At 35.6% G+C, this 27,095-nt stretch overlaps 1 protein-coding gene across 4 annotated transcripts in view; it reads left to right on the top strand.

Annotated features, from left to right (window-relative positions):
* The window catches only part of PSL4 (calmodulin-binding protein), a 70,486-nt gene that overhangs the window by 15,773 nt on the left and 27,618 nt on the right, over positions 1 to 27,095 (top strand). For 2 of the 4 annotated variants that reach the window (XM_089807629.1, XM_089807627.1), the window contains exons 6-8: positions 9,982 to 10,080; positions 11,060 to 11,158; positions 11,964 to 12,062. In XM_089807629.1, the coding sequence (XP_089663755.1) occupies positions 9,982 to 10,080; positions 11,060 to 11,158; positions 11,964 to 12,062 (297 nt within the window). The remainder of the gene's footprint in view (positions 1 to 9,981; positions 10,081 to 11,059; positions 11,159 to 11,963; positions 12,063 to 27,095) is intronic. The other 2 variants (XM_089807628.1, XM_089807630.1) reach the window with 2 other exon arrangements.

Genomic DNA, 27,095 nt, shown 5'->3' with positions numbered 1-27,095 from the left:
GTTGATTAAATGACACTTTAAATGTAGACAATATCTAAAAAACGAAGACTTTTTCATGTTGGAATGATATCAAATCTACAAATAGGATTGTAGGAAGATGAATATCGAATCTCGATTCTCTAAATGGGAAGTTAATCTGTTTGGACAAAACTTTGATACCATGTTGGAAAAATTAGGAGCTCACCATGAAGCTTTGAACTTCAAGGGGTTGAGAAAGGAAGCTATCAATCACAAGAGAGCAAGGAAGAACAACGAGATCGAATGCTTGACAAGAACTTGCAATGCAATGAATTGCCATTGAATCTATTGAGATGATACATATGTACAAGAGAGCTTGCTTATAAAGGCAAGTGTGGAGGGAATTGGTTACAACTACCTTGCTACGAATATTAAATGTTCAATGTAAACTATTAAATAATGAAATGTAAGGTAAAAATTATCAAATGATTGTAGCATGTTCCATGAAGCGATGTAAGTGACCTTAAGTAGAGTAAACATTTACAAAACATATTTACTGCAACGTAAGTGACATTCAAAAGGTGGAATTTTGTTTTGTTGGAGTTTGTTGCCTACCAAAAGAAGAGATTGGTGTTTCTTGTTAAGTTGGTGCTTAGCAATAGGGGTTGGTGCCCACAAATCATTTAAGAGAGGATTTGTGTCTCTGAAGAAAACACACACTAATGCTAAGAGGCGGGCAAGTCAGTATACAACTATTTTCACTTATTTAAACTTCAACAATCACCGAGTGATAATCACAAGTAAGATCTAGCAATGAAGAACACAAGATGCACACACGATATTATGTAGAAACCCTCGTGGGACAAATCTATGGAGATTTTTAAAATATTGCTTCATATATGAATCGTCCTACAAGCTTCGCAAGCACCAACCAACTGGAGGCTCCAATCCTCTTTTCATAGTGTGCAGGCTTCAACCCTTTGGAGACACCAATCACAGCAACAAAGAACTGATTCAGCAAGTGGCTCCAATCTCTTTGAGTGAGATGCACTAACCTCTTGACGTCTTAGAATATAAGCCTCCAACTGAAGCATAATATTATAGAGGTATACAAGCTTCCCTTGTTCAAGTCTTCATAATACTCTTGTAGAAACATGCATGAGTTCATTCAAGTGTCCTCACAAAATTAGATTAAAAGAATCTCTTAAATCTGCTGTAACCTTTTCTTAATTGTACTCTTTACGAACCCAAATAAGCGTCCATTTGCTGCTCATAAATATACTGTAGCATATGCTCAAATTCTGCACTTAAATCTGCCCTTATTCTGCTCTAAAAATAGTAATATTATTCAATGAAAGACAAAAGAAGGGATGGTGAACCAAAGGGTACTTGATAATCTTTGGTAGTCTAATATTTGCGATTGAAACGATTTTTTTCAATAGATATGTATTTTTATTTTTAGTTTATATTTTTAAATATTGTTAATATCTTATATTCTTTAAATTTGGTTGCTGATATATTTACTCTATTATGACATTTGTTGTGGGGGTAATCAATTACAGGGTATATAGATACACTCTCCTATCCATTGAGAGATTAATGAGACTTCTAATGACATTTTTGGTCAAATGAAGCAAGTAATTTGTGACAATTATATAGCATTGTGATACCATAAGGCTTTCAAGTTTATTATCACAAAGACATGAAACACAATGGAGTACCCCTCTTCATATGTTTCTCAATGTCCTTAATTCCAAGTGGTACACAGTTGGACTAACCAAATTTTTACTTTTAAAGATGACGAGGTAATGGAGGGGTTTATGAAGGTTCTTCATAAGATGTATAACACTGGTGAGGCAACTATACTTCAAGAGTAGTGTCTTTAGTTTTGTGATCTTTAGAATCCAATATTCAACAAACTAGAGGCTACAATCGATAGGGTCAATATTGTACAAACAAGTCCTATTAAATGGTGGAAATTTCATGGAAAGGACACATTGGAATTGAAGCAACTCACCACTTGCTTATTTTTAGAGATTGTTATTTCCTTTGTTGTAGAGAGGAATTAGCCTACCTATAGCTTTATTTAGTTGATTAAGAGTATTACATCCCAATTTTTGACCTAATTTAAAGTATAGCCGTTGAAGTTCACATGAAGTCAGTTGGCAGTTTAATTTGTTATAATCTTGCGAAATGGTAAGATGTTTAGTTGTTATACTTTCAAGTGAAGATAACAAGTTAGTTGATCATTTATCACGAATTCATGAAATTGAGAAGATGGTTAACTGTTATGATTAATTATGATTAAATAATTTATTATGAAAATATAATTTAATTGCGGGGAATTTCCTTGCAGGAAACACGTCGAAGGGGTGGAAGCATTGTCAAAAAAGAATTAGGCACAGGAGCATCACCATCACTGGGCAGATGCGTTGAGGACCTAGTGACTTGAAACAGAATACATTTGTGGGACCCGCATGAGCTATTTAAATAAATAAATTAAGAAACATAAAATAATTGAGTTAAAATATAAAATGTACCTCTAAGGATTTAATGTGATCTTTCGCCATATTATTATAATATATATGTATATACGTACATATAGATATAAAAATGAAATGGCACCATTATATTATAACGATATAATAAAATGTTGTCACCACATTAATATATTTACATATATGTATGTAAATATAAATTATAACAATATTCGAATTTTAATCTTCCAACTCTCTTTCCATTCTTTTTATAACCGATTAACACTTGGCATGATAAATCGATTTATTACTTGGAATTTGAATGGCATGTAATCTTTCTTTTATGTTTCAGAAGCCAAGAAGTCACAACTTGCTCTTTAAATGGAAGTTGTGAGGGAGGTGAATAGATATATCTATCCTTTTTATTCACTAGACCACTTTTTTTAGAAGATCGGTTTTCTTTATAAATTCTTGACCTTTTCTATGTGTGGTGTATGTGAGTGGATTTCATAAGTGTGATAATATTTGCATTATCAACAATGGAAAGCCGATGTGTTATGTTCCTTCTCTGCAATATGTCTTTTTCTTCCACAAAACGAGGCGCTCTTCTACCGGTCTTTGTTCTGTATAATGTGCATCACGATCACAACATTTTATGCAAGATATCCTTGCATTTGAAAATGATATTTTCATTTGTATAGACTCATGTGTAGACTGCCACCGGTGTCTGGACTGACTGCCATCTTTGACTGCACATCTCCTTGGTTAGCAGACTTAACTATGTACATGTCATGCTACTGTGATAACCATTAACATTTTTACTCTCGATTCAATGCTGCTCCCAATTCCTTCTCGAGCGATTCATTTTGTGTGAAATTTAGAATATACTTTTGCTTATGAGGTACTTCAAATATTATTTGCATAGTTGAATCCATCGCAAACTTTGACAACACAATATAGGAACGAATCATTGTCATCTCATCGGGTTTGATATTACTACTATTTTTTTTAAAGTCTTTTGGCCCACGATTTCAATTTGACTCAATGTAATCAAGCATCTGTGATTGCCATTGAAATTACCCGACTCCTTGTCTCTAAGTGCAACATGTTTATTCTTGTAGAATCATAGGCTTCAACAAATGAAATACAAGCCAAAGATACGTCGTTGGATTTGATTCTCTTTCAAATTTTGCCTTGCTCATGGCAAGTGCTAGCCAGACTGTGAAAGGCTGGATGTATGTAATCTTCCTGAATAATTAACAGAGTTGTCTGCTTTGAGATTCCAAACACCTGATACTCACTCGCCTGTATAGCCAAAGAAAAGGGTGGAGAGGTAAAGAGAAAGGAATCTACAATAACATGAAAGAATATCAAATATGACATACATTGTTTATCATTTTAATATGAAATATTTAATAACTCATGCATGATCCTGTTATTGTAACTCCTGCTGTCAAGTCGAGTGGAGTGGTTAGATACCAGGATGCTCAACAAATGACAAGGTGTTCCCTGTCTATTCCGGGTAGGGAGGGCCTTTCTCGTTAGAGATTGAGTGGAAAATAAGTCAAGGTCCAAGGTTGGGTGGTTAAGCCCCTGACAATTTTTCACCTCTCTCCAAGTTGTTGGACATTCAACAGACAAAGATAAGCTATGCATTCAATTGTTTGCTAGAAATCGGTATTTTTATTTTCATGATGTATATGCAAGTTGAAGCTAGGATTAATTGAGTTATATCATCGTTATAGTTATTTTACATTTTGAATTGTTATAGCAAGCTTTCATTTATATGAATAACAAATATGAGCATATCTTCTAATCTTGAGTTATTGCCTCAATTAAGCAATAAGAAGGAAAGGAATGATACAATGGTATCGAAAACCCTAAATGATTCAGTGGTATCTGAAGCCCTAATTGATTCAGTGGTATCTAAAGCCCTAATTGATCCAGTGGTAATTGAAGCCCTAAGTGATACAGTGGTATCTAAAGCCTTAAAAGATCCAATGGTAATCGATGCCCTAATGCTTACAGTGGTATGTGATGCCCTAATTTTATATAGTGGTATTTAATGATAATCGTCATTTGATTTTGATTTAGCAATATTGGATGGAAGTTGTTATATGATATTGTTATAGTGGTATTTGTGGACTAATCTGGGTGATTGTAGAAGCATCCCTACAATGTTTTTTTGATTCAATTTTCATGGTATGTGGATTTTTAATTTTTATAGTAAATTCATTTGAAGGTGTTTTAAGTTTTTAGTTAAGAAATTTCGTTTAACTGATTTTAACCGTCAATCTCTTTCATATGAATGAACTAATTTAATTGTTGTCCTATGAAAATGAAGTGATAACTGTTTCTCTTTGAGTATGTTAGTTGTTAATTAAGACTCGGGAAAATGGGTTGTTACATATGGTATCAAAGTGCTGGGTTCAATGCTGAAACGTTGGGTCCAACACTGCTTTTGAGAAACTAAAAATGTAAATGTTGAAAAAGATTTATTTTGCATAACTGGATATTACAATCAATTGGAAAATCACATCGGGAAATCATCCAGAATAGCTGGGAATGGCTGAAATGATATAAAATGGACAAATGTATAAATTGCAAAATCATAAAGATGAAACAAAATTAAGAAGATGAAGTCATTGGCAAGTCGAGTGGTGGTGATTGGGTTGTTGAACCCAAACGGAAATCCTTGGCCAAGGTACTTTATAGGCATATGTGCCATTTTATGATCACTTGATGTCTATAGATGTCAGTTATATAGGTATAACTGATTGGGCACTCAAACCACCGGGAAGCTTGGTGGCTAGACTGAAGAACATCCCAAGGAAGCCATTCTAATATGTTAGGATGTGTGGGGATAAGTATGGTTCGAGGCCAAAGCTTGTGCAATCCAAAATGGTTTTTGCAATCATGATAAAATGTTATCAAAGTCCATGATGATGGCTAAATAATTCTTTTCAGTTAAATATTCTCAGCATTTACTTTATACAATTATATTCCTGTTCTTATGAAATGGTAGAAATAAATTGTTACCTGTTTTGAACTTGAATTGAAGGAAAACAAAATCGTGAACCATGATCCTTTCTGATGTTGACAAGGTCATTATGTGCTCTACTATGGAGTAAACACACTTGCATAATTGAAACTATCAATGCTTGTTTACAGATGTAAACTTTTGTTTGACTTGAGTTTTCCTTGAAACATTACATTGACGAGATGGGCATGAAAGCCTAGGTCACACAAATGGAAAAGATAAACTTCCAGATATTTATAGATGAATGATGAGCTACTCGACAAGAATTTTATGAGAATTTGATTCAGATGCTTATGATTTTGAATAGATGTATGAAGATCTTGCATAGTATATCATGTCTTTACCCCTTGACACAGTACTATACATGTATAATACACATGTGATGTTGACTTCTCATACTAAGCTATTGTATAATGTTTTGGAGATGAAGTGTATATTCTATCATGAGATGATTATTCTAACGAAATGTTATGAGATGGGCATGAAGACCGAAGTCACATAATTGGAAAAACATGGATTCACTGACCTTTTTTTAAGTGATCCGTAAGTTTGCAAGGATGATTTACCCATTAATAAGTGCCATATACCAAATGATACGTATAAGTGATTTAAATTATGATCAAGATCTAGAACTTGCTAGTTGAAGGATTCCAATTTTGAATATTTATCTTACTTTCAGTCATTGAACCCTGAAAATTCTCTTAAATGAAGATATCAATATGGAATCGAACTAATGATATGGTGAGTGTCTACAAGAGTATGACAAGAATATGAAATAGAATCAACTCAGTTGATGCTAAGACGACCACAAGTATGGTAAAGTGAACTCAGGTGAGTACGTGTTTAATTTTATGTTACCATACAAGTATCTTTTTGGAAACTTTGAAGTAAAAATGGATCTTGAGTTTCGATTATGATTTTGATTTTGAAAAAGAAATGATATCACGATGCTATATATGTATCTTGTATTTGGAATATTCTTTTAGTGTCTAATTTGTAGAGATCATCAAGGACGATGAAACGCAAAAGGGAATGGTACGTTACATTCCAATTTTAAAATACTCTTTTTTGATATTCGTTACAAGTTCATCGAGGACGATGAACCACAAGGGGAATGGTATGTTACATCCCAATTTTTGACCTAATTTAAAGTATAGCCGTTGAGGTTCACATGAAGTCAATTGGCAGATTAATTTGTTATAATCTTGCGAAATGGTAAGATGTTTAGTCGTTATAATTTCAAGTGAAGATAACAAGTTAGTTGATCATTTATCACGAATTCATGAAATTGAGAAGATGTTTAACCATTATGATTAAATAATTTATTATGAAAATATAATTTAACCGCGGGGAATTTCCTTGTAGGAAATACGTCGAAGGGGTGAGAGCATTGTCAAAAAAGAATTAGGCACAGGAGCATCACCATCATTGGGCAGATGCGTTGAGGACCTAGCGACTTGAAATAAGATACATCTGTCGGACCTGCATGAGCTATTTAAATAGATAAAGAAACATAAAATAATTGAGTTAAAATATAAAACGTACCTTTAAGGATTTAATATGATCTTTCTCCATATTATTATAATATATATGTATATACGTACATATTGATTTAAAAATGAAATGGCACCATTAAATTATAATGATATAATAAAATGATGTCACCACATTAATATATTTACATATATGTATGTAAATATAAATTATAACAATATTCAAATTTTAATCTTCCAACTCTCTTTCCATTCTTTTTATAATTGATTAACACTTGGCATGATAAATCGATTTATTACTTGGAATTCGAATGACATGTAATCTTTCTTTTATGTTTCAGAAGCCAAGAAGTCACAACTTGCTCTTTAAATGAAAGTTGTGAGGGAGGTGGATGGATATATCTATCCTTTTTATTCCCCCGACTACTTTTTTTTAGAAGATCGGTTTTCTTTATAAATTCCCGATCTTCTTTTCTATGTGTGGTGTGTGTGAGCAGATTTCATAACAGTGATGATATTTGCATTATCAACAATGGAAAGCTGATGTGTTATGTTCCTTCTTTGCAATATGTCTTTTTCTTCCACAAAACGAGGCGCTCTTCTACCGGTCTTTGTTCTATATAATGTGCATTACGATTACAACATTTTATGCCAGATATCCTTGCATTTGAAAATGATATTTCATTTGTATAGACTCACGTGTAGACTGTCGCCGATGTCTGGACTGCCTACTAGCTTTGACTGCACATCTCCTTGGTTAGCAGACTTAACTGCGTACAAATCATGCTACTGTGATAACCATTAACATTTTTACTTTCGATTTAAAGCTGCTCCCGATTCCTGTGAAAGGATGGATGTATGTAATCTTCCTGAATAATTGACAGAGCTGTTTGCTTTGAGATTTCAAACACCTGATACTCACTCGGCTGTGTAGCCAAAGAAAAGGGTGGAGAGGTAAAGAGAAATGAATTTGCAATAACATGAATCAGTATCAGATATGACATACATTGTTTATCATTTTAATATGAAATATTTAATAACTCATGCATGATCTTATTATTGTAACTTCTGCTATCAAGTCGAGTGGAGTGGCTGGATACCAGGATGCTCAACAAATGACAAGATGTTCCTTGTCTATTCCGAGTAGGGAGGGCCTTTCTCATTAGAGATTGTGTGGGGAATAAGTTGATGTCCGAGGTTGGGTGGTTAAGCCCCTGACAATGTTTCACCTCTCCACAAGTTGTTGGACGTTCAACAGACAGAGATAAGCTATGCATTCAATTGTTTGTTGGAAACCGGTATTTTACTTTCATGATGTATATGCAAGTTGAAAGTAAGATTAATAGAGTTATATCATCGTTACAGTTATTTTACATTTTGGATTGTTATAGCAATCTTTCATTTATATGAATAATAAATATGAGCATATCTTCTAATCTTGAGTTATTGCCTCAGTTAAGCAATCAGAAGGAAATGAATGATACAATGGTATCAGAAACCCTAAATGATTCAGTGGTATCTAAAGCCCTAATTGATGTATTGGTATCTGAAGCCCTAATTGATTCAGTGGTATCTGAAGCCCTAATTGATCCAGTGGTAATTGAAGCCCTAAGTGATACAGTGGTATCTGAAGCCCTAAAAGATCCAATGGTAATCGATGCCCTAATGGTTATAGTGGTATGTGATGCCCTAATTTGATATAGTGGTATTTAATGATAATCGTCATTTGATTTTGATTTAGCAATATTGGATGGAAGTTGTTATATGATATTGCTATAGTGGTATTTGTGGACTAATTTGGGTGACTGCAAAAGCATCCTCACAATGTTTTCTTGAGTCAATTTTCATGGTATGTGGATTTTTAATTTCTACAGTAAATTCATTTGAAGGTGTTTTAAGTTCTTAGTTAAGAAATTTTTTTTTACTGATTTTAACCGTCAACCTCTTTCATTCGAACGAACTGATTTAATTGTTGTCCTATGAAAATGAAGTGATAACTGTTTCTCTTTGAGTATGTTAGTTGTTAATTAAGACTCGGGAAAATGGGTTGTTACAAAGAGGGACATGTCAACATCTAGATGAGTACAGAGGCTAGTTGCAATTCATTGTGTCTTTAGATTTAAATAATGCTAGACTACTAAATATTGATAGGCTCCAACAACACATTGGAATTGTAATCCTAAAAATGTTAGGTAGGTTGATGAGGAGGAGGTGCAGCCAGGATTGACAGGTTTCTGGTGGTTGATCCATATCTCCAGTCAGATGAAGCACACTTGTTCTTAGTGTTAAGTAGTGGAACTAACATCTATAAATTTTAATGCTGCTGTCTATCTAATTTTTTTAAAGTTTGAGTTTAAAGTTAGAACTATGAAACATTGAAATCAGATATTTTGTTGCTGTAATACTACTGTTATCATGTCATGTTAAACTGTTGGCCCATGGACTGCTATCTGTGAAACACATCCCTTGCTTTCCTGCCATCCCTGCCCCCAAAATGCTGTGGAACATAGGACAAAAAAACTACTTCATTGAATTTATTAGCTTCACAAAACTTGATAGAAACTTGAAAAAACTCAGCACAATTAACTCTTGAGTACACATTGACTCTTTGAACAATGTCGTTCACTAAATGGTGGAAACTGTTGACCATCTTACCGATCCTCAGACCTTGGGCAAACAGATTTCAATTGCTCCTGGATTTATAGTGCGGTCAATGTTTTAAATGGCATATGCATGCCTTGCTAATGAAATTGAAATGAACATCATCTGATGTATTTTACAGGATGCTTAAATTGAGTCCACCTTGAAGTTCTCTAATCTCATTCTCTTGAACAAATTAGATTGGTATGCTCATCTTGTATGTTTATGTTTCGAGTTTCCACATTTTTTTGTAAGATGCCAAACTGTAAATTATATGGAAAAAATTCTATCTAATTTTTGATTGGTATATTTGTTTTCTTTTTCTCCACACATGGCTCAGCCCATTTAATTATGAACTGGAATCTTTATGCAGGATGGAAATGAGGCTAGTGAGAATCATGTACGAACAGAACAAGGTATAGATACAGAAAACACCAATGGTGACATTTTATTGGAAAGGACAAAGGAAGAGGTAATTTATTTTAACTCCGGTTCTTCAATAAGGGAAGTTTGTGCTGATTATTAGTCCTATGAGATTAATATAACTGGCATATGTACTTTCAATGGGCATTGTTGCACTTTGTATAATCAGTATATTCACATCACAATTTGACTAGCTGTGGAAATCATCTCCTACTTATCAATTGATGAGCTTAAGAGGCTTTCTAATGAATGGTTCATAAGGCACAACACTTGGTGAAGGTTTTGCAAATGGGGTTGCAAGCTTTGGGTTTAACTATGGAAGAAACTCCGTAGTTAAGCGCGCTCAGGCTGGAGTAGTACTGGGATGGGTGACCTCCCGGGAAGTCCTGGTGCTTCACCCCTGTGAGCATCACCTAGATCCAATGAGTGCTAAGTGTTCCATTTATTCTCATGAGAGATGGATTCATGTTGAATCACTACTCATGAAACATGGGTCATCGAGTTTGACTCAAAAATCACACAGTTAAATCCTGATATTCACATCACAATTTGACTAGCTGTGGAAATCATCTCCTACTTATCAATTGATGAGCTTAAGAGGCTTTCTAATGAATGGTTCATAAGGCACAACACTTGGTGAAGGTTTTGCAAATGGGGTTGCAAGCTTTGGGTTTAACTATGGAAGAAACTCCGTAGTTAAGCGCGCTCAGGCTGCAGTAGTACTGGGATGGGTGACCTCCCGGGAAGTCCTGGTGCTTCACCCCTGTGAGCATCACCTAGATCCAATGAGTGCTAAGTGTTCCATTTATTCTCATGAGAGATGGATTCATGTTGAATCACTACTCATGAAACATGGGTCATCGAGTTTGACTCAAAAATCACACAATTAAATCCTGATATTCACATCACAATCAGTATATTGTTTCTCTATCTCATGCCTTTTCTTTTGAGAATTTTCTGATATTTAATAGTGCTCGCAAATTTAATGCTGTATCCAATTAATCAACAGAACTGAAATCATTTTGCAGGATGGAGATGATGAGAACGAGAATCATGTAGAAATGGAACAGGGAATTGATACAGAAAATGCCCATGGTGAAACTTTACGAGATAGGTTACATGAAAAGGTACTGTATTTTAATCCCGTTTTCTGCAACAAGGGATGTGCAAGATAATAATCAAAGAAAAGATAAGCATAGGATATATGTTATATGCTTCAAGCATTCCATTACTACAAAGTGATATGAGAGAAATTCTGTGTGATATTTTTTTTTAAAATTTCAGCATCAGAAGGAGATAGTCTTTTTCGTGTTCTTAAACTATCACATCAGGAGACTTAAATGGATTGGCATGCACATAAAGATTACACTATATAGGACCATGAAATTGAGGGAAGCTTCATTCTCAAAATCTGTCAGATTTTCTAATCAAATGCAAGGGGAACATGTACTACACTAGTAGAGTGTGTTAAGAAGAGCTCTGTTACCAATTGACCGTGTTTCCTTTAATTTCCACAGTATGAAAATGGACGAGATTCTGATGGTTACTTTAAGCCTTAAAGTTGCTTAACAAACTTCAAATGTTCTATTACAATGGAGTTAACTAGTCACACTGTGCATTGTTCATCTCTGATCCATATTTTATTTACAAGATCAAATTATCACTTCTTATGCTAATCATCAGTCCTATGAGATTAATATATAAATTTAATGGAAATGTTGTGGCTGACTATTGACTGGTACAGGCAGTTTTCCTTCTTAATTGAAAATAAATGATCTCTAAAGATTATCTCCAAGCAATGGATATTATTGCATTTTATGCCTAATTTATATATTGTTCCTCTATTTGATACCCCTTTTTGAGAAATTTATTCTGATGCTTCTAAATTTAATGCTGTATCAATTAATTAACAGAGCTGAAATCTTTATGCAGGATAGAGATAAGGATAATGAGAATCATATTGAAGTGGAGCAACATATTGATTCAAAAAATGCCCATGGTGAAACTTTACAAGATGGTTTACATGAAGAGGTAATGTATTTTAAAATGTTGCAATAACGGATGTGTAGGATAATCATCAGTGAATATAAATACAAGGGCATGCCCTTAAAGCATTCACTTTACTATAAAGCGAGGTTAGAGAAATTCTCTGTGTCCTGTTTTTATGAAGTTTAAAATAACGTTTTTCCTATTTTCCTGCAGTTGCTTTTCCCCCCTATTTTCCCGCGAGTGCTTTTCCTTTAATATTACCCCATTTCACTTAAGATAACTTTCCCTTATGTCTCCAATGTGTTTTTTAACAAAGAAACTTTAATTATTTCTCACTTAACTATAGCCCCACATTAATAAAGTTAAGTATTTATATTTAACTTAAAAAACTAGCTCTATCAATGCACAAATAAATCAATTGAGTATATTAAAATATTCTGTAGATATTAGTCATTTACCATCAACATGACAGTGTCACTGGAGATCCTAAACATGCCTAAACTGATTTTCTACAAATAATAAGTATTCCCAAAACTGCATCGATACACTTTGGATCGACCTACAATTGAAATTGCCTAGGCAAAATGGCCGCAAAGTCCCTTAAAAGTCTTGGTTAGCCTATGAGACCATGAAGAAATAGGCTAACGACAAACTCATACAACTTGTTCTAGATAAGGGATGTTACAATCATCGTCATAAAGAAGTTTCTGCATCTCTATTAATATCTCTTGATGGTCAACATTATTCAACCTTTGCTTGATTGTGATAGTTCACATTCCCAAATTGCTCCACCTTGACTTGTTATTCTTTATCACCTTCTTGAATGCCGTCTTCATATAATCCTTCCTAGTTTTCCGAATTCTTCCTCCTTGAATTGTTTTCAAAATTGTTCTTGTTTTGCTATCTTGACCTACTCGTAATAATTGGGCCCTTCTTGTTGATCCTTGGATTTCCAAGGGAAACCCAAGAATAGCATTCTTCATTTGTAGAGCTATCTAGTTCCTTGTATAACTTGTCCTTGAATTCCTTCTTGTGGTGTGAGTCTTGTCTTTATGCTCAAACCCGTCTGCCATCTTCCCTTGACCATCATCCTCATGTTGTGAAGTAAAATTTTGGATCTTTGCACTTCCATGCAATCAATCCTGCAAAATAATTTTGGATAAAATCATGAAGAAGAATTAAAATGCAAGTGTGAACTATTATCATGATATCACTTCTTCAATTAGGGTATTGACTTTGAAATCTCTAATCACAGATTTGGAATACTGATCTTGAATTAGGTTTTGAGATTCTTGAATCTTTATTAGGACTTTGGGATTGAAAATCTTTTGGTCCTTTATGATCTGAAAGCTTGATTTTCAATCCTCTTGTAATGCTCATGGATTTCCAACTTTGGCAATTCACAACTTTTCAGACAAACTTCCTCATGATTTTTCACTCTATTACCAATTTTGAAAGTCACTCATGGATTTTGGATTTGAATTTCCTAACTTGACTTGTGCAAAGGATAAGACTTGAACTACCCTCATTAAGGATGGACTCTGTATTTTCTCTAGACTAACATGGGTTTACTACCTTCTCAACCTCTAGCCAAGAGATCAAAGTTACTGCCATGCTAAGCAAAACCGAAAAACACCTATGACAAACTAAGCAATCAAGTGAAAAAAAGAGGGGGTCCCCATTTGCAACCCCATTTGTAATGGGGTGATATGTGAAAATGTCACAAGAAAACTCAATTGCATATTTTAAATAATTCACTTGAGTTGTGGAAAGCACTGCAAAGACTTCACAATTTAATATTGATCACACCAGGAAGAAACTGAAGCAGTTAGAAGATGATCAGGTCCAAGTTGGAGTCTTTTTAAAAATGGACATGCTCTCTAAGAAGTTTGGAGTACACCCTAGGAGTCCGAACATACGAAACTTGCAGCCAACTATTTGACAATCTCCACATAACCCATAATAGATCTTATGCAAAAAAGCACTTAGAATCCATATGCAAGAGAATAGACAACATACGCACAAAAATGTGACACGAGATATATCCTAGGAAAACCCTCATGAGGGAAACATCCAATCATACACGTATTATTCAAAAAATCAAAATTGCAACACAACCATGAAAGCCTTGAAAACCCCAACCATAAACAAGCACTCCATGTGAACAAGCATGAATCCACGCATCCCATGCCATGCTTCCAACCTCCACAAATGCTAACCTAGCTAACCTCAACAACTATCGCTGTGGTTTCTTTTATAGAAACAAGCTCCCTCTAAACTAGTAAATGGCATTACATAAACCACGTGCTACTTAATTCCATTGGCTCACATTCAATATTGGGTACTTTATTTAATTTATTTCCCCAATATAAAATAATTACATCAAATATTATAATGTTACAATACAGCTCACCAAGTGGTCCCAAGAATATTGCATGAGAATCTCTACATGTTCCTGTATATGAGCAATGTTAGTATGCTGATAGAAACCAAATTTAAATAGAGCTTCTACAAACTAAACAAAATTCATAAACTTCAAGATAGACTAAGATGAGCTCTTAATTGAGAATATGAGCCATTAATGGGCTCTCTCAATGAGAAGCTCTCTTGTTGAGTGGCTTTGTCTAATAGATAGGATGTATGCTCAAGCTTATGCTTCAAAAAGGGCTTCAAATGGAGTTGGAATTTGAGTGTGAGTGTATGGTTTTGATGTAAAATGGCTTCTTAAAATGGCATTATGACTTTACTTCATGGATTGTGTTGTTTTGCAAAGGGGAAGGATCCAATTTATAGGCAAGAGGCTTGAGGGATTGAGGGCTAAGATGCAAGGATGGGGAAAAGCTCATGGAGGGCTCAGATTGCATGAGAGGAGAGCACATGGATTGTGCTTCTTTACAGCCAATCAGGGAGTGACACATGTCACAGGGTGAGAGGATGGAGGAAAGGGGAAGGATGAGTCAACAAAGGAGGCTCAAGGGATAAAATCTTCATAAGACCCTCATAATGGCTTGTAAGAGCAATAAAAGGGCTTGGAAGAGTCATTTATGGCCTAGTGGACTTCATAAAGTTTTATGGTTGGGATATTTTGAGGGAGATGAGAGGAATTTCGACTTGAGCTTGATTAGGAAGGTTTTAAGCTTGCTTAGGCTTGTGCAAATGATTAGAGGATGGATTAGGATTAGCTTAGGGATAGGCAAGTGGATGGCATTTAATGAGGGTGGGTGAAGGAGGAGATATTTGTTAACTTTGGCTTGGGTTAGTAAGTCTTAACCCATTTTTAGGGAATGTGACAAGGTTAGGAAGGGATTAGGATTAGGTTTAAAGACATCTTCTAGAAGAGTCTAGACTTTGGATTAGGATAAAGACTTTCTAGAATAGTCTAGAACTTCTTAGGATGAGGATAAAGACTTACTAGAAGAGTCTAGAACTTTTTAGGATGAGGATAAATTAGATTTTTAGAAAATAAATAAAGTTTTATTTATTTCAAGGGTTTGGGTTGAGGAGATATTTATTAAAACTTTTTTAATAAACATGAGGATTAATATTTAATCTTAATTAAATATTTTGAGTTGGGATTAGGGGTAGGAAATGATGGGATTAGCCTTTAATCAAAATTAAAGAAGGATTAGAAGATTTTGAAAGAGGTTAGTGGTCTGGAAATTGGCCAAGTTTTGGGCAAAAAATAATTTTTTTATTTATTTTGGATTTTTTTGGTGAATTTATTAATTAAATAATTAATAAATAAGGAAATAATGTTTAAATAAGATTTAAACATTTTTGGGAGGGATTCCTTGATTAAATATTTTTAATTAAGACAAGGGGATTTAATGGCATAAAAAATAATTAATTAATTAAATAAATAATTAATTAATAAATGATTATGTCATCAGGGACTTTTCAGAAAATAAAAATACTTTATTTTCTAAGGGATTTTAGGTGTCTACAGTTGCATGTAAATAGACATACAATGAGACCTAGTGTCGGATCTCATATTCTCCACAGAAGAACAGTATGCTAGATGAGAGTATCTGTGTCAGTCCACATTCATCTCCATAAAACCACAAAGTCGATGAAGAAACCAAATCAAGTCAAAAATGGCGGCAAGTTTGAGATGATGGGCTCCAAACTCAGCCAAGACAATGCTGTGGGGGGTGAGTTTGTGAGATCTTATGATATGCTGTAACATCTGAACCTGCTCAATAGAAGCCCAATTAGAAGTAATAAGAGAAGGCCCCCAAACAACCGAGCCACAGAGAATTGTCGGACGAACCAAGGAGTCCAAAAGGGACAACTTGGACGAATATCTTGGAAATGATGCCTGAAGCATTGTCTTTCCAGCAAAGCCAGGGAACCCATGCCCTTACTAACTCTGGACTGAATAGCTAGTCTCAAGCTGAAGCACAGCCCCGAGAATTTCACACCGAGATACATATAAGAGGGAGTAATCTTAACCTTTTGACCCTGAAAGAAGAAATGAAGATGAGAGGTCTTTAAACAGTTAAAGACCATAACCCGAGTCTTAGACAAATTGACCACAAGTTGCCACTGATCACAAAAAGAAGCCAGACCACCAAGGAGTCTCTGTAAGCTGTCGGGAGAAGAGGCTAAGAGAACCACATTTTTAGCAAAGAGGAGAATGGAGATCAAGACCTGATGCAAAGAACACCCATCTCCCAATTGGGAGGAGTTCCGAAGGAAATCCTCCAACTCATCAATATACAAACCAAACAGTGTAGGAGAAAGAGGACAACCCTGCTTCACTCCAATGGTGCTCTGAATCGGAACAAAATAGCCCTTTGGAGTCCTGAGCCTACTGGTTACCCTCTCATAAAGTCTCATAATAATAGTCTGCAACATATCTGAAATCCCAATCTCATGAAGCCGTTGAAATAAGGCCAACCTAGGAACAAAATCAAAAGCCTTACGAAAGTCCACAAAACAACAATAGACTTTCTGAGAGCGGTTTCTAACTTCCTCAATGATAGCTTGCAGTGTGAAAACATGATCCATAGTTTGGTAGTTTGCTCGAAAATTAGCCTGCCCTTTAACTCTACAACCTCTTCTATCAAGCTCACTAGATAACATGGTGTTCAGAGCAGTGGCATAAAGTTTGGCAAAAGTATGTTTGATCATAATAGTTCTATAGTTACCTGGATCAGAAGCAGGCCCTCACTTGTGAATAGGGTAAACCACATGTCTAGACCAGGGTTTAGGAAACCCAGTGCAAATCACTCTATTGAAGAGTATAGGAAGGTAAGATCCAAGAACCGAAGCACCAAGTTTGAAAAGTTCTGCCTGGAAACCCTCTTCATTTGCTGCTCTGTTGCATCTCAAAGATCTGATGGCCTCAATAATATTGCAGTACGTGAACAAGTGGTAGTAAGGAGGTGGAGTGGAGTGGAGAGGTGGCTGCCTAGGAATGTCATAAAGCGTAATGATATGGGAGGTCAGAGAGTGGTAGTCGAGAGTGGAGGATGGGGGGGAGCAACGAGGGAAAAGGGTATGCCAAAAGATTTGGGGATTCTGAATAAGCACGGAGCATAGGGTTCTGCACTGAAAGGAGAAAAAAGAATGTTTCTTGTGGTGAAGAAAACGAAGGTATGAAAGGCGTAGATGGGTGAAGGCAAGAGACTGAGTCTCACAGGCGACTCAAACAGAGCGATGGAAAGCTTTGCAATCAGCATCAAACTATTTATTCATAGGGCAAGTATTCTGACGCTTAGCTCTGAGAGAGTTAGGGGAATGGTGGGGGATAGAAAGAAGAGCATAATCCCAGATGGCAGAGGCAAGTGAATCAAACATGTCAGAGGCAACAAGTGACTCATTAATGCTAGCAGGTGTCAGAAGTCTCCTAAGGTGATAAGTAAAAAGCTCACCATCGCTTTCAGGGTAATGAAAGTGAGTAGGAAGGGAGATAGTATTAGCTAGGCTGTGAGAGGACTGAGGGTGGGGTGAAATGCAAATAGAAATCCTAAGAAGAGCATGATCAGCTAAGGGGAGATGTGAAATGGTGAAACTGTGAATGGAAGAAATGAAAGAATGAGAGGAAATGACATAGTCAACAACACTCGCACCACCACAATGCAACCAACAGGTAAAGAGGTTCGATCCAAGAAGGAAGGATAAACCATTTAGAATCAACAATTCAGAAGACTCACAAAGCTGGAGGAGGTGATGGCCATAACTTGAGAGCGGTCCAAAAACATCCTTTGAGGTGCATTGCAAGCCCATAGTAATCGGATCTAACTCAGAAGTGCAGTTCAAATTAGAGCCACGATCATGCAAAGGAATCTGAAAATCCTTGGTTCGAGCGTTGAAGTCTTTAAGAATAATAATATCACCCCAAGCCTCAAACTGTGAAATACTCTCTTGAAGATCACAATAAGTATCTCCATTCTCCGGGTCATGAATGGCATAAGGAGAGGAGGTCGGAGGAAAATAACAAACAACAATACAAATATCTCTCTGTCGGTATTTCCACTGACCAATCCAGACGCACATAAATTTGGCATAAGCGTCAGAGTGAACAATTGAAGTGAAACTGAAAATATCATCTCGAACCAAACAAGCAACACCCCCAGACCCACGGACCCCACCAGAAGTCCAGACCTCATCCCTACAAATTGATAGCCACTGATAACCAAGATAACCTGGAAGAGGGCGCTCAGGGCTCTCGCCAATCTCAGTAACGGCCAAAATATTTGAGGGCCCCATCGCATGCTGAAAAAGATCAGGTAATTACTATAAAGAGCCATTACCATCCAGTAGTTGACAAGAAGAGAAGGGAGCTTCCTCTTGTTAGACTGCTGTCGGGACCATCATGTTGATTTGGAGGTTGTCCTCTCTACCCAACCAATAGGAGAATCACGAACCATTGCTCTAAGATTCCTAATAACAACCCATTTCCCAACATGCCTAACATTTGCCACAATTCCCCAAGCATGTTTGAGTTCTGTAACTTGTGCCTTAGTAAGATCTTCGTCCAGATAAATTTTAGAGGGGAGAGAAAACAACTTTCTCTTCACTCTAAGAGCACAAAGCCTATCTGGAAAAGAGAAGAATTTGATGAAAAGGGTGTCCCCCATACCAAACCAGCATCTATCCAAGGTAATATCTAAGATACCAAGTTGATTAGAGAGAAAGGAATGTCCAGCAGCAGTAGGGTCGGAAGTGCGTGTAAGACCACGGACACGCAAGTTGAGCTCACGTGCATGCCGCACCTGTTCGTCATCAATCTTACCTTGGACAATCTTTCTATACTTAGCCTCGGGGTAGTAGTATTTATATTGGTGCAAAGTGAAGCCCATAATTTCACCTTTTGTTCCGTTTCCGCAATCAGAGAAGAGTGTATTGTTGCCATTTCAGTCTGCTGTTCTTTGATTTTGTCTAGCCTATCCAGCTGTTCAATGACAGCCTCTATGTTGGATTCTAACCTAGCTGTTTCAGAGATGAAAGTATTTGAAAAATGTTGATTATTCAAGGTGTTCGATTCTGTGGATTGTTTGAGGTTCTCAATTTTTGCTATCAATTCAGACACTCCTTCTTTCAGCAAGAAGTTATCATTCTCAGCTTCAAAACACGATCGCATAAACGCTGGTATGTGATGGTTTGATTATCGCTTGTAGTCATTGTTTGGAGCTGTACAAAAACTCAAAGGCCAGTTAGATTCATAGCAAAAACCCACCAACAAGAGTAGCTGGATTCACAATAAACACTAGTGACTAACATCCATCAGCAGGAGGCATAGCGAAAACCCACCAGTAGGAGCATCAGATTGCACAATAAGTAAGAAAAACCCACGGCCACGAAAGGAAAAATGGAGAATCACAGAACCAACATGCCATCTGCAACAGTCAACACAAATGAGGAAGGTCGGGGGTAGTTGTCCATGGCAAAAGAAGAGACACAGAATCCTGCATTCACGCAACCCGCAATGAACAAGATGTCCGAAAATCCAACTGAAACACAAACCCGTGAACACCTGTAGCAATCACAGGTAGAATCCACCATAAAAGAGAGAAGCTATCAAAGACGGACGGACGGAAGGAAGGCCCAAGTGGAATGCAAACCATGTCAAACAAAAACCCAAGGCCAGTAAACTAACGCACGCAAAAACACCAAGAACCCGTTGTTTCCTGTAATAACCCCAATAGGTTATAACTTCTTCAAACACCAAAAATCTTTATACTTCAGTTGTTTGACATTTCGTCAAACACTTTGCAAGCAAGCTCTGATACCACTGTAATAACCCCAATAGGTTATAACATCTTCAAACACCAAAAATCTTTATACTTCAGTTGTTTGACATTTCGTCAAACACTTTGCAAGCAAGCTCTGATACCACTGTAATAACCCACCTCTAATCTGCCCTCAAAAAAATGCTGATGAAAGCTCAAGGAATTTCATCAAACAATTCACATGCAAGGCACGTATGACTGATATAGTATTTCAGCTAGCTTCAAATGACTTTTTCTTCAATTTGCATCAATGAAAATCTTGTGCTAGAAGACTACAATGGACTACACAATGACCTAACATGAGTGTGCTACTAATTTTGACAATATTCAGTGCATATATATGATCTAAGTATGAGAAATGAACACCTACAGCCAACTGACATTTTTACAAACAGTTGGTATGCAAACTAACTAGCTGATAAATAATGATATTAAATTGCTTAAATGGCACCAGCAACTATTATCTTTTTAATTGCAATGAAAATTACAATGCTCATGAAATATGGCCAAGACTTTGGCATTTACATGGATTACAAAATGATAATGCTGGTATAATGCACACTTACAGCTGAAAGCTTATAACACCCTAAAAAACAATACATAACAAAGAACCTAGTTGTAGATGGCTGTAATAATTTTCTCCTATGCTACCCGTTCTACTTCGCTTTTTTCGAACTGCTTTTTCGGCCTGCTTTTTCGATTCCGCTTTTTTCGGACGGCTTTTTCGTACCCGCTTTTTTCAGCCTGCTTTTTCGGTTCCGCTTTTTCGGACTGCTACTATGTTGAATCTCAAGACCATATCTTTCAATGGTGTCAAGGTTTCCAGCTTGAAGGGATTTCGTCCTCCAAACTATTGAGACATAATCTCCAACAAATTTCCCAATTTTTTTGATATTTCCAAGCATGCTTAATAAAAGCTCTTCCATTTCTTTTATAGTGTTCTCACAAGAGCTTCATCCTTCGTTTTCTCAATGTGGGATAAAACATAACTCCCTTTATGTAACTTATGTCTCCAATGTGTTATAAAATAAAGAGGACTTTTTTAATTTAAATATTTCCCACAAACTATAGTCTATGCATTAATAAAGTTAAATATTTAAATTTAACTTTATAAAATAGCTTTATCAATGCATAACAAATCTTATCAATGATAAACAAGTCTTCTTGTCGATTTTAAACAATTAGCATCAACATACCGTTGCCACTGGATGTCCGCCCATGTCCAAGACGACTTACTATAAATAGTAAGTATGCCCAAAGTTGCCTCAAAACCCCTCAGAAAGATCTGCAACTGAAACTATCTAGGCCAAATGGCCTCTAAGCCCCTTTAATGCCCTGATTAGCCTACGGGACGGTGGGGAAATAGGCTAATGACAACATCATGCTATGAATGCTAAAAAGGGGACATTACATTTCCGATCTCCAATCGCGAGAGAGAAGAAAGGAACGACAGTGAACAACACAAAATAAATAAAACGAAGAAGGAAGGTCAAATGATGGAACACAGAGGGCACACGAGTGCAAAAGGAACAGGAACAGATCAGAGAAGCCATGCGGATAGGTCACCACGATACTAACAGCCGCAGGCAACAAGTTTACTGTCGCGGGAAGATGTCTTCGTCGTGGGAGCCATTAGAAAGGAAAACATATTCGGCAGTATTCATATGGAAATTATAATGGATGTCCTCTTACTAGCAAATGGTCTATATATTTCATGCCCTTGGCCTACTGTACATCCTCGGATATGGGCATCTTTACCTCTTCTGAATCCAAGGACACTGACACATATAACAGTAAAGAGAAGAGAGTTAACCCTCAGAAAGGTTAGTGAATAAAGAGGCTGGGAGTAAATCATTGAGCTTGTTTAGTAGTGGGTTTCTCCTTTGTTAAAACTGTAACTTCGATTATCATGCTGATCTGATTGTATAGATCACACAGATCTTATCTAGCATTAAATATATATATCTTTCTTCTTAGGCATTATCGGCGTCTCTTTAGGGATAGTGGTTATTAAGGATAAAACTTAACTAAGTTAATGTCTTTACAAATCATATTCTTCATTGAGCGCTGATTATGGGAGTACTATTAAGGGCCAACCTAGATAGGGTCATGTCCCTTCAGGGGACATGCCCTTTGGTTGTCGTGTGTGTATATATATATATATAAATATAAAGGTATAATTGTAGATAAAGGACACACAAAGAAATATAGTCTGCTCCTTTAAAGAATTCTGTCTTATTCGATTACTTGCAGAAATAAAAACATCTCAGAATAATATTTATAGTATTGAAATTACTTCTTACAAGTCTGAATCACAAAACATTATTTTCAGCAAGCATAATAGAAGGTATTAAATACAATTTGATCTTATAGAATTTATAGAAACTTTACATTGTATCAGAGCTTTGGTAGTCGAACTTAGGCTCTACAAATTGACAATCAGACTTTGAATATCTGGCAACTTCCTTCTATCTTCAATGGAAAGCACAATTAGGTCCGAGGATAGGTTTGATGGGAAAGAACATTTTGTTGCTTGAAAATTCAAAATCATGACGATTCTCGAAGATAATGATGTGAAATAATTCGTTGAATCAGCATCCAAACAACCTGCTATTGAACCTAATAGAACTATCTGGAGTAAAGGAAATAGGAAGCCATGCAGATCATATTAGATGGAGTGAAACATGATATAGTACCTATGCTCATGAAACATCAAACAACATTTCATATGATGGATGCATTATTAAATGCATATGAGGTTAACAATGCCACTAGAACCCTTGCACTAAAAAGACAACTAAATTATATATAGATAAAGAAGGGAGAATCTATAAACTCATACTTTCTAAGGGTGGCTAGTTTAAGAGACGAACTTGCAAGTATAGGGACCATAATTGAAGACAAGGAACTAACACTTATGGCTATAGATGGGTTACCAGATTCATGGGAAACATTCTCACAAGGAGTAAGTGCTAGAGACAATCTAATAGACTTAAAGGAGATTGCCTACAAGAAGACTCTAGGATACTTAACAAAGGAGGAAAATTGAAAATTGAAGATGAAGAATTTCATGTTCTCAATAAAAATTCATGTAAATGTAAGAAGAAGCACTTCAAGAAGAAGGGTAATCAAAGAAATGACAAACCTAAAAAAGATTTATCCAAAATAAAATGCTTCAAATGTGAAAAATTTGGACACTATAGATCTAATTGCCCTGAGAATTCAAAGCAGCAAGTAAACTGTACAAATGTTACCATGAAAGAAGAAAACTATGATCCTGAGAATCGTGTATTGTATTCTGCACTATCAAATGAAGTATCAAGCAAAGCATGGATGATTGATAGTGGATTATCTCCACAAATTACAAGATACAAAGAAGTACTAGATTCAATATTAGAAGAAGTTGACGTCGAAGTTACCATCAGTGATAATTCCTCTTATTTAGTCAAAGGAATTGGGAATTGCACCTTGAAACTGAAGTCTGGTATTTCTCTACATCTCAAAAGAGTACTCTATGTACCAAGAATAAAGAGGAATTTAATTTCTGTTACAACACTTGAAGATGGACATAATGTTGCATTCATGGATGGTAAAGTAATGATCTGGTCTAAGAACTCTTCAATCAAGAAATCAAAGTTGATTGGTCAAAGAAAGGGATTCTTGTATGAATTAAATACAGAACCTAGTCAACCTATTCAAGCCTTAATTCTTGAAGTTGCTGATATAAATGAAATATGGCACAAAAGGTTAGGACATCTAAATTTCAAAACCTTATCGACTATGGAGAAGATGGTTACTGGTTTGCCTAAGTTGAATAAAGATCATTCAAGCATATGCAAAGGATGCGCTCTGGGTAAGAACGCCAAAAGTCCATTTCATGATAGCACTAGAAAAACTAAGAGTGTTTTGGAATTAGTCCACTCAGATTTATGTGGACTTATGTCTATTCCATCTCTTGGAGGATTCTAGTACTATATACTGTTTATAGATGACTTCTCTAGAAAAATTTGGATTTACTTCTTAAAATTTAAAGAATCAAAAGAAATCCTTAAGAGATTTAAAGAATTCAAAACCTTAATTGAAAAATTATTAGTACACAAAATTAAAACTCTTAGGACTGATAGTGGAGGGGAATATACTTCAGACTTATTTAAAGATTTTTGTAAAGAAGCATGAATTAAGAGGGAGTATACTATTCTTTATAATCCATAGCAAAACGGGGTAGTAGAAAGGAAGAACAGAACAATTATAGAAGCAGCAAGAGCTATGATATTTGATCAAAATTTAGAATATTATCTTTGGGTAGAAGCCTCTTGTACTGCTTTCTATGTTCAAAACAAAAGTCCCCACTCCCACCTTAGAGATAAAACTCCTAAAAAGTCTTTACTAAGGTTAAACCTAATATAAGCCATCTTAGGATATTTGGGTGCTTAGTATATACACATGTTCCAAAAGAAAAGAGAACTAAGTTAGAACCCTCTAGGAGGAAAGACATTTTTGTTGTGCATAGTGAAACATCTAAAACATATAAAATTTTCATACTTGGTCAGAAAAACATTGAACTTAGTAGGGATGCAATATTTGAAAAAGATTTAGCATTCAAAATAGCCCTAAGTTCTGAAGATCCCACACATTTACCTAGTTCTGAAGAAAATCATGAATCTGTGTTTTAGAGAGAGAACATTGATGAAAGTGAAGATGAAATTCAAAATCTTAATCTTGAGGAAACTCAAAATCTAAAAAAAAGACCACTTTGGGGCATTAAGACAATAGAGGAAGCACAAGACTTCGCTGCACCATGATTGGGTTTCTTATGTACTTGGTAAATACAAGACCTGATATTTGCTATGTTGTTAATGCCTTAAGTCAGTTTATGTGTGAGTCAAAGGAGATTCACCTAGTTGCAGTCAAACAGATTATGAGATACTTACAAGGAACTCTTAACCTTGGACTCAAGTATGAGAAAGTTGACTTGGACTTACATGGGGTACAAATACTCAGATTGGGTTGGAAGTGTTATTGATAGGAAAAACACTTTAGGATGCTGTTTCAGTTTAGGATCAGCAATGATATCTTGGATATGCAGAAATCAGTCATCAATAGCACAGAGTTCCACAGAAGCAGAATACATTGCGGCTGCAATGGCCTTCCAGGAAGTAGTTTGGCTCAGAAAGTTACTTGTGGGATTATTTGGTCAACCCATGAATCCTACTATTATTCATTGTGATAATCAGAGTTTCATCAAGTTTTCTGTGAATTTAGTTTTCCATGTCCGGTCCAAGCATATTGAAATTCCTTACCATTATGTTAGACATATGGTAGATAGGAATATTGTAAAATTAGAATACATTTGTACTGCAGATCAAACAACAGATATTCTTACCAAACCTCTTTCTTGAGTGAAGATAGATCACTTATGGAAAAAACTTAGTATGGTTGAATTATAAAACATTTGTATTCTTTAAATTATTAATAAATAATTTTTATTGTTATGCTATTGGCTGTTATGGACTTCACCATTTGTATTCATTATCATAAAAGACATTATGAGAGATGATGATCTTTTAGATAATGTGCTGAACAGTAGAGAACTACTAGAGAACTACTATCAGATCCAAAAGAGTTCAAGATCATTTGTGACAAACATTTTTATGCCTATGAGTCACAACTTGGATAAAAGAAGAATTTATTCTTTGGATTTTATCTTGTGTTCGGGTAGATCTTTACTCATGATATAGGATTGCGAGTACCTATGAGTCACAACTTGGATAAATGAATAAATTAATCATTCTTCGGATTTTATCCTGTGTTTTGAATTCCATGCAATACTGTCATCTTTAGTATAAGTGATAAGTCATATCACAAGATGGTAATATGACTTAGTATCATGTGTTCTATGATACCACATGCTTAGAAGATTCAGATAGATATAGGGTATCAATCTATGCTTATTCATCTTAATTGATTTTGCTAGATATGTTATCTCTCAGTATGATTATCAAGTTAAGATGGAGTGTTAAAACTGTAACTTCGATTATCATGTTGATCTGATTGTACAGATCACACAGATCTTATCTAGCATTAAATATATATATATCTTCCTTCTTAGGCATTATTGGCATCTCTTTAGGGATAGTGGTTATTAAGGATAAAACTTAACTAAGTTAATGTCTTTACAAATCATATTCTTCATTGAGCGCCAATTATGGGGGTACTATTAAGGGCTGACCTAGATAGGGTCATGTCTCTTCAAGGGACATGCGCTTTGGTTGTCATATATATATAAGGTATAATTGTGGATAAGGACACAAAGAAATATAGTCTGCTCCTTTAAGAAATTCTGCCTTATTCGATTACTTGCAGAAATAAAAACATCGCAGAATAATATTTATCATAGTGAAATTACTTCTTACAAGTCTGAATCACAAAAGATTATTTTCAGCAAGCATAACAGAAGATATTCAATACAGTCTGATCTTACAGAATTTGTAGAAGCTTTACATCCTCGACTTCGCCAGTTTTTTGTTTTGGAAGGTGGTGGGCATTTGGAAATAATGAAACTCTAGAAGTGTAAAAATGTGGAGATGGCTTTACAACCTACTGGGATTTGTTGAAAGAAACAGAGGTTTCTAATATTCCTGGTGAAGGGAAAAATAACACAAACCTTTCATACCCCTCGGGGATCTATGTTCATAGTGTCTGTCATTCAGGGAGAGTATGAAATGCAGATAGCTTTTGAATTTGTTTTCCCTAATAAGCTTGACATATTGACCCTGGTTCTAGGTTAGAGGCCTAGAAATCTCTAAACATTGACAAACCAAAAAGTTTGTAATTTACA

Source organism: Cupressus sempervirens, chromosome 10 (genome assembly GCF_028749045.1).
Source record: "Cupressus sempervirens isolate cs-2001-9-10 chromosome 10, ASM2874904v1, whole genome shotgun sequence".
NCBI lineage: Eukaryota > Viridiplantae > Streptophyta > Pinopsida > Cupressales > Cupressaceae > Cupressus > Cupressus sempervirens.
Note: the sequence above shows the minus strand (reverse complement) of the source record. Positions and strands in the feature narration are given on the sequence as shown.